Source organism: Rhamphochromis longiceps, linkage group LG12 (assembly GCF_057381845.1).
Source record: "Rhamphochromis longiceps isolate RC_006_pf linkage group LG12, R_longiceps_female_GT1.1, whole genome shotgun sequence".
Classification (NCBI taxonomy): domain Eukaryota; kingdom Metazoa; phylum Chordata; class Actinopteri; order Cichliformes; family Cichlidae; genus Rhamphochromis; species Rhamphochromis longiceps.
In genome coordinates, this window is record NC_140568.1 from 17,851,524 (window position 1) to 17,865,106 (window position 13,583).

The 13,583-nt window shown below is 39.2% G+C and overlaps 1 protein-coding gene across 1 annotated transcript in view; it reads right to left on the reverse strand.

Annotated features, from left to right (window-relative positions):
• The window catches only part of LOC146657141 (voltage-dependent N-type calcium channel subunit alpha-1B-like), a 342,261-nt gene that overhangs the window by 51,398 nt on the left and 277,280 nt on the right, over positions 1–13,583 (reverse strand). Inside the window, exons 36-41 of the mRNA XM_085424990.1 lie at positions 11,230–11,380; positions 9,758–9,885; positions 9,400–9,496; positions 1,976–2,081; positions 1,627–1,734; positions 327–436 (exon numbers count right to left, since the gene is read on the reverse strand). Coding sequence (XP_085281116.1) covers positions 327–436; positions 1,627–1,734; positions 1,976–2,081; positions 9,400–9,496; positions 9,758–9,885; positions 11,230–11,380 — 700 coding nt within the window. The remainder of the gene's footprint in view (positions 1–326; positions 437–1,626; positions 1,735–1,975; positions 2,082–9,399; positions 9,497–9,757; positions 9,886–11,229; positions 11,381–13,583) is intronic.

Here is a 13,583-nt window from a genome sequence, read left to right on the forward strand (position 1 = left end):
CAAAATGTATGAGAATTTACTCGACCCTGGCCGCAGATAGGTTGATGTTAGCCTTGTAACTGTTAAAAGATTAATACAACAACAGCAAGTAACAACTCTCCTGGTACTTCTATATAAATTGGGAAAACAGATGATAGCTTTTGCAAATTACCAGTGAATTACTAGTGAACACAAAGTATCTTCTGTGCATGTGTGTTTACATGCAGCATACATTCAAAGTGTGTAAGTTTGCAAGCATGTATGTGCACCCATGCATCTAGATTTGAACTCCATCCATTGTGTGTGTACTTCCTTGCATGTCTGCATATGTAATGAGGGTGTTGTACCTGGGAGCCCAAAGCGCTCTGTTGCTGCTGCAGTCTCCTAGCTCGATTCTGCTTATAGTAGTCAAAGATCATCAAGGCTGCATAAACCTTCCCTACTGTGAGCTCATTGGCTGAGGAGGTGAGAAGAAATTATTTAAGAAATGACAAGACATAAAAAGAAGTAGTAACTGACTCATTTCTTCTTATTTCAATGCATCTCTGTGCACTGCATGTCTCCCTAATGGTTTAAAGAAAAGGGAATTCTTATGGTGAACAAGTTTGTTAATTTATAGTAAGTAACTAAAAAAAAGAAAAGCAGAACAATCACCTCTGAGTCAAAATGCCTTTTTGTAGTTGCAGTATCTGGTGATCACATCTTGGCAAAGGTGGCAACAAAATCAACTGTAAAGTTAAGTCTTGGATGGCCACATGCACACAGTAACTCACACTATAGGGTGGTTTAGGGATACTTTTTGGGTGAAAAAGCTGCTGTGCATCTACTTTTTATGGCAGTATATTTAAGGACCAGCTGTGGACCAGCTGAAGTCTGTCCTCCATCCCTTGGAAAGCCATCCTCTCTTCCCTTGAGGAGTCAGTAGTTCACAGCTGGTTATAAGCCTTTGTCACTCTCATAGCCCACCACTTCCTATGGATTCATTGACTTAACTGCTAATTGCCTACCTGCCCACTCTCCACTGAAAACCTGCCACTCACCACAGATCTCCACCTGCTAATTGGTACCTACTCCTAAGCCTTGTTTGCCCGTTGCCTTTTTTAATTAAACCTATACTTGATTGTAGTCACTGTCTGCACCTTGGGTCAGAAATTTTTAAAGTCATGATGACCAGTGTTGGTCAAATTGCTTGAAAAAAAATTACTAATTACTGATTACTTCACCAACAAATAAATGTTGTTAATTCACTAATTACTTATTTTCAAAAGTAATTAGTTACTTTATTACTTAGTTACTTTTTAAAAACACGACACACAACCTGAATACTTAACAATGTAATAGACCTTTCAGCCCAATTCTATTTTTTCTGCATGATCCATCATATAAAATTGCTAGTCAGAGTATTAATACTATAGTGTACTAAAGAGTATTATGAATATAATATGAATATAGTATTATGAAAGGACACCAGAGTCTGGGAATGGTACTATAATGTTCAATTAAAAGTCAATTAATTATTAATTATTAATTAATTTTCTCTTTAGCATCAACTCTAAGTGCCACAATTTAAAAAAAAGAAAAAGACTACTTTTTTATGTATGTCATCTATAGATGAATAGAAAATTAAAATTCTGATAATTTGCTTACGTTTATGTGGCGTGACCAACAGGTCCATGGTCTTTTGGGAAAGGTTGGGCCACACTGTGGACAATTCCTTTTTTAACTCTGCATCACATAATCGCTGGGCTACCATTCCTACAAGTACAAAATCAAGAGAGATTAAAAGAGACTCAACCTCTTGTCATAATAGTGATAACCTTAACCATAACGTAATAATTCTAACTGACACACATCAAAAACTATTTATTTTTCCCCCCACAACTGTCCTTTTTGCTTTGCTCCAAAGATAAGGTTAGGATTAGGGTTAACATTGAAGATTACTTAGACCATTTTGGGTCTACACAGTGTTATCAGTGTATAATTATGTGCCTCTAACCTGACGCCAACTTGATCTCCAGTGCTGTGCGAATCAGTGCCATCAGAGTGGAGGTAAAGTGAACTGTGTTGTCATCAGCAATAGGCATATTCATTTTGACGAGGCGCTGAGGGTTAGACAAAGAGACATTAGGTCACTGATCATAACAAACTGTTTAATAAAAACATAAATTTCACCCAGAGAAATCAGTCTGTGTGCTGAAGTGATCCTATCCCCTCAAATGATTCAGGTTCTTTGCTAAATTTGGTTTATTATGTGCAAGTTTCTCTAGATTGATGAAATGCTCCAGAGATATATTTCAGCACACAAAAAGCCTTCTCTACAAGAATATACAGGAGACAAACTAGACATTGACATACACTGCTACTAGCTACAGTATGCACTATGTTGCAAGTCAAAGGGCACTGGTGCAAGACTGACATTGACCGAAAAAAAGGCGAGAGAAGGCATGTAACACATAACCATGAAGGTGCTTCAACAGTCGCAGGAGCTCGACTCTGTGGTTGCCATCGCAGCAATCATCAGTTTGGAGTTGAGAAGCTGAGTATGCTCTACATGTACAGTGGATACTAGCATCAAAGAGTTAATTCCACCAAGCTTGATCAGACTTAGCAGGAAGACTTGGTTCATACAGCATTAATGGAACCACTATTTGCATAAAGGATGCTATGGGATTGTTGCTGTAAGAGTTGAGCTCCCCTGAACACAAAAAGCATTCACCTACATGTGCTATCAGTGGCAGTGCAGAGAATAAGAAGACCAGAGTCAGAATGAAACGGGGATGGAGAACTGAGGGCCAAACATATACACACACTCAGGCCTTTTTACACATGGCCACACACTCACTTTAGCAAATGTACACACACAATCATAGGCTGCACAATCAGCTGGAAAGAAAAAATCCTTAACTCAAACCACTAACAATAACAGAAGTCATTGACCTATTAAAGATTTACCTGTAGCAACATATGTTTTGTCTTTTATGCAATGAAATAAATATTTTTTGCAGAAAAATAACCATTTGAAAATGGTATTTGTTCAGCAGAGCCGCTCCAATGCTTTTCAGCACATTAGGTCATGTTCAACCCTTCTTGCATTTAGCAGTTAATAGAGCTGTAATTTTTTTATGGCTAATTATAACATGAGGTTTTTTTTACATTTATTTTTAGGCATAACAAACTTTTTGAGGTATAAGTACAATCCAGGGAGTGTTAAAATTGTTTCACTATCTCCGCGTCCCCTTTTTATTGCAGAGCTGTCTCAAAGGCAAAGCTTACAAGCTAAAAAAAAGCATAAACCTAAATCTAAAGGCAGAGCATTTTCAAGTTTTGAAGAATCTTGAAAAAAAAAAGCATTCCAGTGTATCATTAAAGAAACGGTATATTAATGCGCAAAAGGTCCATCCATCCAGAAAAGTGGCAAACAGTTAAAAACTAGAAAAAGTTGCATTTCCTGCGAAAATGCTGTGTGAATGCCTTGTAGTGGAATCTGAAAACAGCAGAATAAGGAGAACTATCTGTTGAAAACTGTGTAGAAGCTGAACTGTTTGCTGAAAACTGGTTTATTTAAAAAGGGTACACTGAACAGTGTCACTAAAGCAGAGTGCATGCAAGCAGAGCAGAAGTGTGCTAACAGCCACAAGTAGGATTCAAACCTGCACCAACAGATCTCACAGCAGCTGTTCATCTCACTGAACCATAGCAGTTCTTGTGTCAACGAGAGATATGATGAGAGAAAAAATGTGCAGGGGGCTGAAGAAGCTGAATTGTTGTGAAAAGAGGTGAAGAAGCAGAACTGTATGCTAGAAAAAGGTGAAAAGGCTGAAATTCTTCTGAAAGAGCAGAAGAGGCTGAAATTTTTTCAGCTACTCATTGAGCCAAACTGGTTCTCACGTAACTAAAAAAGGTGAAAAAGCTGAAAATTCTGACAAAAAAAAAAAAAAAGAGGCAGAACAGCCTGGTTCTGCTAAATTTTAGTCCACCAATCAGAGGTACTACTTCTGTCTGCTTCATCAGGCTGTGTACTTGTATGTATTTCTGCCATGGAGCATTAACAAGAATCTGAGGTCCATATTAGAAATGCTGCCAAAATCATAAAACGTAGCAGAATTGTAATAAATTAGCAATATAAATTGCAGGACTGTGATAGTGTATTAATTTGTAGTTAAAAAAAAAAAACCTGTGGAACAAGGTGGAATTGAACCCAAGACGTTTGGGCTGCAGACCCGTGTCATAACCAATTGTGCCACCTGGAACAGGGGCGGGGGGGCTCAGAAAACAGAGTGATGAGGAGTCAGAATTAGATTGCGGTGAGAGGCGAAAAATGCCGTTTTTTGGTGTTACAAAATGTTGTGCAACTCAAAAAGTAGGTGGGATAGAAGCATAATTTTTGTACTGAGTGAATCAGCAGACTTTGGTGAACTTTCACTGTGACGGAGGTACATAGGTCTTTGTACCTCCATCGCGGAGATATGACCACACGGCTTCATTTCCAGAGTTTGAAAACTGAGAGGACAGATTTCCGCCCCTCAAACAAACGTAATTCATCGCTCAACGATAAGATAATTGTAAAAACTGTTTAGAACACTCAAAGTGTCTGAAGATATATTGGCACAAGCCTCATGTCTTAACTTTGCTTTGTTAAGGAGATATGACGATTCGAAAATGCCTCCAGTTACAGAATTTCAGCTCTAAGTTTCACAACCTCCCCATAGACTTTGAATGGGAAGTTTTCAGACCTTGTGTCACTTCGAGGCAAATTGTGAAAAAAACGTAACTCGCACGATAATGATAGTGACACTGTCTTAAAGCCAACAAAAATACCTACGTTTTGATGTATAATTCGTGTGGGTTCAGCAAAAGTTGAGTAAGCAACAGGAGTTTGTTCGTACATGAAGAAGGGTTTCAGAGCTTAGAGTGCACGCACTCTAACTCTCAGTCCATATCAACGATAGCAACCCATGCAAATCCTCATAATTCATACAAAAGTTAAAAATTAATTCAAGGGAAATGGTAGAACTTATGGAAAAGCTGAATTAGACAGCAGTAGCAGAAGAACAGGAGAATGGTTTAAAGGTGGAATGGTGGTTCTAGGTGAAAGTATGTGGAAGTACTTAAGGTTCAAAAACATGCCACTTAGAGCGTTTTATGGGATGTGTGCCATTCACTTCAATGGGAGCTGGAAAGAGCAGAATTGATAGAAACTGTAAAAATTTGAATGGTGATAATGGCATAAAAACTGAGGGACTAGTTAAGCGGCAAAAAATGTACGGAAGCAAATAGAAAAAGAAAAAGGAAGAATAAAGAGAAACAGGATCTCAATAGTGTGAATGCCGGTGAGGCATTCACACAACAAGGTAAGTGGTGAGAGATGTTAATTTCATTTTTTGTTTACATGGTTATGCATTTGCACGCTCTTATAATTGGAGCGAGAAGTAACTAACAAAGCTTCACTGAATTCAACTGTGCTGGCTACCTGACTCAGTATTCTGACAAATACAAACTGTAACCTTTTAGAGTTATTGTAGAGCATAAAAGATTCCAGACTCTTTAAAGTGCCTACAACCTTTGCCTAGTACTGTACAACCATTATGAATGTAATGTAACATTTGTAAATGGCACACTACATTTTGTCCATTTTTGCATATCTACCTGAGGTGAGTTTTAACTGGAATAAAATAGGAAAACAGAAAATAAAAAAAGAAAGTAGTGATTTCTAAATTGACTTTGACTTGTATTTCATTGCAGACAATATGAACACAAAATATTTTACGTTTTGGTTGGTCAGTTTAATTTCATTTGTAAATATACATCCTTACCTGTCACTCAGACCTGCAACACATTCCAAAAAAGGTTGGGACAGGAGCAATTTAGGGCTAGTAATCAGGTAAATTGGCTAAATAATGATGTGATTTGAAACAGGTGATATCAACGGGTGATTGTAATTATGATTTGGTACAAAAGCAGCATCCAAGAAAGGTCCTTTAGGAGTAAAGGTGGGGCGAGGATCGCCAATTTACTAACAAATACAGGAAAAAATTATTGAAATGTGTAAAAAAAAAAAAAAAATCTCAGAATTTTTTTATGGTCATTTTGCTCCAACATGAGTCCCACTCTGTTATGTGCCTTTTCTGTTATTAGTTTACTCAGACTGTCTTTGGTAATAATTGTGACATTTGTAACCCATATTTGAGTATGGCTTAACTAGAATATACCAGAATAAGAAAAGAATCATTAATCTAAGCAGCACACTTCATTTGTAATGAATAAACCATAGGTGCAGCAGTTAAGGAGTTAACTGTTCTGGTTTAGACACGTGTTACTCTAGGCCAATGAGCTGCTGAAACGTGGTACAGGCTCCGCCTGCCGCCCCTGCCTAGGAGGACACAGATTTTTCTCTTCTCTCTCTCGCTCGCGAACCTTCCATGAGCAAGCTAGTGAGGAAACGAGACACGGCGATTTACTGAGACGAGGTGTGAAAAAGAGTAATATAGACGGAGAGCTAGCACTCGCCGTTTATGAAAGATTGTTTTACTGTATGTATATTGCTAAGACGAGTAATTAGCTGGTTCTTTTTACATTGCTTAGTCGAGAAAGGTCGGGAGTTAGAGACGACGCCATTTCATCGGTCGTGCGCCATCTCGCGCTGCTCCGTCTTTCTAATTCTGAGATCGGTGAGCAAAGTGTTTTACTTGTTCATTATTTATCTGTGTTTCATGAATGCCTTGCAAGTAAAATGTTCCAGCGTTTAATGATAATTGTTTAGGAATGTTCTGTAGGAAACTTTGTTCAATTTACTGAAACCCAGTAGTTGAAGCGAATGTGTGAATTGTGATTTTATGAGGAACTTAATATGTCCCATGACACTGTCGTTGACAGGTCAGGTTTTTTTTTGTTTGGTTTTTTTTTTTTTTTTGTTTCTTTGGTTTGTATCTTCCTGGTGCATTCCAACGGATCCTGAAATTGATGGCGAGCCAACCCCGTTGAAGGACCAAATGACTTTGTTCTGTCCTGCACATCAGAGTGTGGTAGGCCAGATGCAACAAAACAGAAACACACCACGCCATTTTGTACTCGTAGTCCCCCTTCTTCACACACATCCCCCTGGACTCACGGGCGGGTGGTTTTAAGGACTCGTTTTACGGACTCTGTACATTCCATGAATGTGAACAAAAGTGAGTGTGAGCTGTCGGAAATAACCCTCCAGCTGATTAACTGTTGCTATTTGTAAACGAAGTCTGTGAAAATGCAAATAAGTGTTAACATTTACATGCTGATGATTGAAATTGTGGTTCATTGTTGGATGTGAACTGTACTTCTAGAAAGGGTGCACCCAGGTAAGATTTCTTTCTCATCGAGTGATTACTGTGATTTTGCCAAAAGGTATTATTAAGAGAGTACTGGTACCGAAAGGGGATAATTTCATTTGTAAATGTTTTGTATGTTTGTCATAATGTCCTGTTGTTTCTAATTGAGAAGAAAAATACAATTCCGGTTATTTTTCAAAACTCGCGGTTGTCTGAGTCTCATTCAGTTCGCCTCTCCTGTACGTAGCCGAACCTACTGGTCCAAATCATTGAGCTCTTTGGTGCCAAATCCTTTTTTGATCTGGGAGTATTCGAAACACGCACATCAGTGTTACACATTGGTGAAGATGAAAATGTTTGAGTAATTGAGTAATCAATACAGAAATCCTGCTGGAAATTCCTGTTCAATGTCTTTAAACCTTATAAACAAGTTGACCACAGTGTAAAGATTTCCTCAAATGTAACTTAGTCACTGTATATGACTACACTGTTTGCATTTGCCCCTGTGTTAACATGCAAATTTCATTATTTAGATTGGCTATCCGGATAAAGATAATGTGATCAGCTAGAAATAGTGTAGAGGTTAAATCAAGGTTTAGCACAAAAAGAAAGAAACAAACACACACAGACACATGCACACAACAGATATTTCCACACAGTGAACAGACTGAGATGATATGACAGAAAAATGAGAGAAAAAAAAGTAGTAGCAGTACAGACAGAACCACAGAGTCAAAAGCACATATACAAAACATTTCTTCCACAGAAAAGCAGCAGAAGCTAGACATACCCACACACACACACACACACCTGGACATACATAATTGCACACACATACGCACACGCACGCACGCATGCACGCAAAACTCACTGCTCCACAAAATAAAAACCAAACTAGGGTATACCACTGAAAGGAAATAGTGATGCAACGGAGCAATTTCCCTCCATATACATTATATATCTTAATCAAGCATTCTTTATTAAGGGCTATGTTCTTATAATTAGGGATGGGTATTAACCCAAAGCAGCAGATACTATTAGCAAAACCGTAAGACAGAAAAGATGAGTGACTTACACTCAAAATATCAGAGCACTAGCAAAACAAAGAAATGTGGGAATAGTGCAGAGCAAAGACATTGGCTTGAGTTCACGCCAATGGAAAAAAGATTGTTGAGAAGGGGGAAGAAAGTGGCGGAAGAGGAGGGTCTACCTTGTAGGCGACTCTTGGCGGACATTTCTTTCCCAAACCTAAGGGTGGGGACATGTGGAGCAGCATCTGATACATATCGAGGTACTTGATACGGCCACTTCACAGGGTAGGAAATCAAAACATAAATAGAATGCAAACAGAGATGGATGGGAAGTTAGAGAAGGGGAAAATAAATAAAAAGAAATCAACAAAACAGCAGAATAATGGAAAGGAAAAACAGAAATCTGTTGTTAATAGATTTCCTTGAGTGAGATGGAAGGTATATGCCATCCTCGGCCACTGTGTCAGGGCGCAGGGATGGATGCATCGCCATGGAGCTCAGGATTCCTGAGAGGAAACATGGAATGGTAAAGAGTGAGTCAGGGGAGGAGGGGAGAAAAATGGGACAATGTTCAGACCCACACAGGATGCTGATGAAAGGGAAGAGAGATGAGAGCAGTATAATGGGGATGTCTGCCACAGCATGCTTGCAGACATCTCACTGGTACTACAACCAGGGTGTACGGAGACAAAGGTTTCAATGCCAGCCTGAAATCTGCTGTGGTTGCTCATAGCCTAACTTTCACGAGGCAGACATGTACAAAAAAGATCACATTGTTCTTGCTGATTTTGATTTGCCATAACTGAATTGAATTTAAGACTTTTGAAGGCTCAGTTTGTAGAGTAAATTGCAGTCTGCAGTTAAAACATTACAGACAGAAGAAAGTCTTATGGCAGGCAGCATGTTGGGACAGTGCCGCGGCTTTGAAAACTTTGTTTCCACTCCAGGATCATCAAAGCCAGACAGTTTGAAGGGGCAAGTGCTAGTGTAAAGGCGATTTCATTGGTGCACAGCCATTCAGTTAAAATTCTCTTGGCATAGAGGTACACAAAGCACCCTAGTGACGGAAATGTCTGGTATTTGCAAACCTTGTATGCTACCCTATTAGGGCAGTTCTTCCCTAAGCCAAGGGGGGGTGAGATAATGCGTAACAAATTGTACATATCCTTATAGGAAATCCGTCCGCTGCGGAAAAGAACAAGCAGATAAATAAACAACCGTTCAGGACAGCTTCCAAAATAAAACAAAACAAAACAAAACAATAAACAAAAAAACAAAATCCCAATAATTATCAGAGGGCTGACTGCAAACAACAAGGTACAGGAATGAGGCCTTGTTCAGTCACCGTAGTCACAAACAGGGGAGAGAGGAGTAAGGCTAGAGAGGTTTTTCCTTCACTTTACTGTGCATTCTGTTCTCTGGGGCCAGATGAAGGCTTGAACATACCACGCAGCTGGGTCGTACTCAGCCCAAACCCGGATAAACTCATCGAGGTGATGAGGCCCCAGGATGGACGAGTCTCTGGTCAGATACTCAAAGTTATCCATTATGACTGCCACAAACAGGTTCAGCATCTAGAAGACAGACATAAGGTAGTTAGACCTGTTGTTTTGAAATATTAAAAATAACAGACATGTATTTTTATGTTTTATGATATTCTAATAAAAGCTAACACTAAATTCTAGGATTTCACAGATGAAATGTTATCTAACTAGACAAGATACTGATGTAAACATGTTGAAATAGTTCTTCACAGTATTATCGATGTTAAGCAAACAAAAACACTTAATTGTAATTGCAAACATGTGCAAACATGCCCACAGTTCCCTTTAGAATATATCTATCTACATTTAAAAACTGCTTCAAAAAAAGCTTAATACCGTTGTTTCGACTGTTTTTAATTCAATAACTTTAATGCCACCTCTATGCATTCTGTGGATTCTGATTTATTCTTGTTTCCATTTTTTAAGAACCTTTTCTTATATTTTGATTATGACTTTTCACTTTCATTGTTTTTATGCTGTCTTAATGTTTTATTACAAATGGAACAGCAGTTTATAATGAAGTTTATAATGCCAAAAACACAGAGGACATACATCTTAACCTCCTAAGACCTGAACTCTTCCACAGCATGTATTTTTAATTTCTCTTTGATATTTGGGTTGATTAGGACCCAATTAATGTAAAAACAAAGAATTACCAGATTTCTTTTTTTTTTTTACCAGTTTTTTTTCTAAGAAAAATGAGAGCCACATATGAGGATATTCGTTTAAAATTTCAGTATAACAGTAGCAGTATAATGTTCTCGTAAGTAGATATCAGGCCCTTGTAGAGAAAAATTGAGTATATGTTGGTCTAAATAACCCTAAATGTGATGTCCACATATGAGGACGCCAGGTCCTAGGAGGGTCAATATTATATTTTAGCAATATAACTGTTGCTACTTTAAAAAAGATATGCTGTATTTTGTATTTTTAAGTGGCTTGAAAACACATTTTTAAGTATCATGTATTGATTACACATACTGGATCTGGCATGTATGTAAAAAATTAAACAGCTGGAATACTGGATGTGTATCTTCTCAGGGAGCAAAAATCCTGTACTAACAAAAACTCATTAACAAGTGTTGATTTATTCATTCATTAAAAATTTGAGGAAATGACCAGTAATGATCATTACTCTGTCCCAAATATATGTGTGATGACTAACTAGCACATGTGTATTTCTGACTAGGTGGCTTAAAGATGGGCAGCTGCGAGGTTTTACAGTAAGTTTTATATTTACTCTGTGTTGTGATCAGCAATTTAGACGTAAATATTATAAAAAAGCAGAAGTAAGAGTCAGTTAAACTCTTTGGCCAATAGTTAAACAATCAAATGTGTCAGCTGCAATGGCGACATTTAGGCTTCAGTACTGACCAGGAAAGAGCAGAGAAAAATGAAAGAGACAAAGTAGAAATAGGCAAAATCGCTGCCACACTCTTTTCCGTGGGTCCCTGATCGCTCATCACATGTACGGTGACTCAAGCATGATAACATGATCTCATGCCAAGCCTCTCCAGTTGCACTCCTGATCCATTATAGAGAGAGAAGAGGAAAGAGAGAAACAGAAATGGTTAGAATAAAGTCATTGACAACACTGTGCATCACCCCAATTCAGCTTCAACAAACTTAAAATTATTGTGAAGCACTTTGATGTATACTAATCTTTTACATGTGCTATTGAAAAACAAATTTTAACTTGACTTGACTTAAAATAACATGGTTGATTTTTGACTATTTTCGGTGAAGGAAGATCAGTCTGATGCTAATATGTCTTGCAGAAAAAAGAACAGTGTGTTTCTTATTAAAGCGCGATATATATATATATATATATATATATATATATATATATATATATATATATATATATATATATATATATATATACACACACACACACACACACACAAACACACAGTGGCTTGCAAAAGTATTCGGCCCCCTTGAACTTTCCCACATTTTGTCACATTACAGCCACAAACATGAATCAATTTTATTGGAATTCCACGTGAAAGACCAATACAAAGTGGTGTACACGTGAGAAGTGGAACGAAAATCATACATGATTCCAAACATTTTTTACAAATAAATAACTGCAAAGTGGGGTGTGCGTAATTATTCAGCCCCCTTTGGTCTGAGTGTAGTCAGTTGCCCATAGACATTGCCTGATGAGTGCTAATGACTAAATAGAGTCTACCTATGTGTAATCTAATGTCAGTACAAATATAGCTGCTCTGTGACGGCCTCAGAAGTTGTCTAAGAGAAAATTGGGAGCAACAACACCATGAAGTCCAAAGAACACACCAGACAGGTCAGGTATAAAGTTATTGAGAAATTTAAAGCAGGCTTTGGCTACAAAATCATTTCCCAAGCCTTGAACATCTCACGGAGCACTGTTCAACCGATCATTCGGAAGCGGAAGGAGTATGGCATGGCACAACTGTAAACCTACCAAGATAAGGCCGTCCACCTAAACTCACAGGACGAACAAGGAGAGCGCTGATCAAAAATGCAGCTAAGAGGCCCATGGTGTACGAGAGGAACTGACCTGAGAGATAGAGGTCGTGTCCAAATTCATGGGCTGCATCCTCCTGAGGACGCATTTGTAGACCGATTACGTCACAGCGACGCGACAAAGTAGGGCTGCTCAATTAATTGAATTTTAATCACGATTACGATCTGGGCTTTCAACGATCATTAAAAATGACTGAGCCGATTATTAGCCCCTCCCTCATGCTTTACTCTCGCACTGCTCCGTGTGGCAAATCCAGCGCACCTCTCTGCATTTCGAACACGCGTCACAACAATTAAGAGCAGGGGTCCCCAAACCCCGGGCCTTGGACCGGTACCGGTCCGTGAGTCGTTTGGTACTGGGCCGCGAGAGTTGAGGCTCAGGTGTGAAATGTATGGTTTTCAGGGTCAAAGGAGCTTGCAAAGAAAAGCGTCTGGACTTCTTTAAGTTGCTTGAAGACGTTTCACCTCTCATCCGAGAAGCTTCTTCAGTTCTAAGGTCAAATGGTGGAGAGTCCCAGATATAAACCTAGTGGGAGTGACCCCCCACAGAGGGACAAAAGGACCCCCTGATGATCCTCTAATCGCCTGAGCCAAGGTGTGAAGTGGCTGTTTGGTCTCTCCATTGACAATGTGGTGTATGCTGTACAGTGCAGCGAGGAATGCTCAGACCTCTACATTGGAGAGACCAAACAGCCACTTCACAAGCGCATGGCACAACACAGAAGAGCCACCTCCACAGGACAAGACTCAGCAGTCCATCTGCATCTTAAGGATAAAGGACACTCTTTCGAGGATGCCAATGTTCACATTTTGGACAGAGAGGACAGATGGTTTGAAAGAGGAGTGAAAGAAGCCATCTATGTCCACTGTGAGCGACCATCTTTGAACAGAGGCGGGGGTTTACGACACCAACTCTCTGCCATCTATAATCCAGTTTTGAGATCCCTTCCCAGACGCCTTAACGCCCACTCACATCCTGGGCCATCTGACCTCAGGAATTCGCATGATAAGGTGGGGCCAGGTTTCACAATGAACACACCCGAAACTCTGGCTGATTGGGTCCCACACCCAATTTCACACCTTGGCTCAGGCGATTAGAGGATCATCAGGGGGTCCTTTTGTCCCTCTGTGGGGGGTCACTCCCACTAGGTTTATATCTGGGACTCTCCACCATTTGACCTTAGAACTGAAGAAGCTTCTCGGATGAGAGGTGAAAC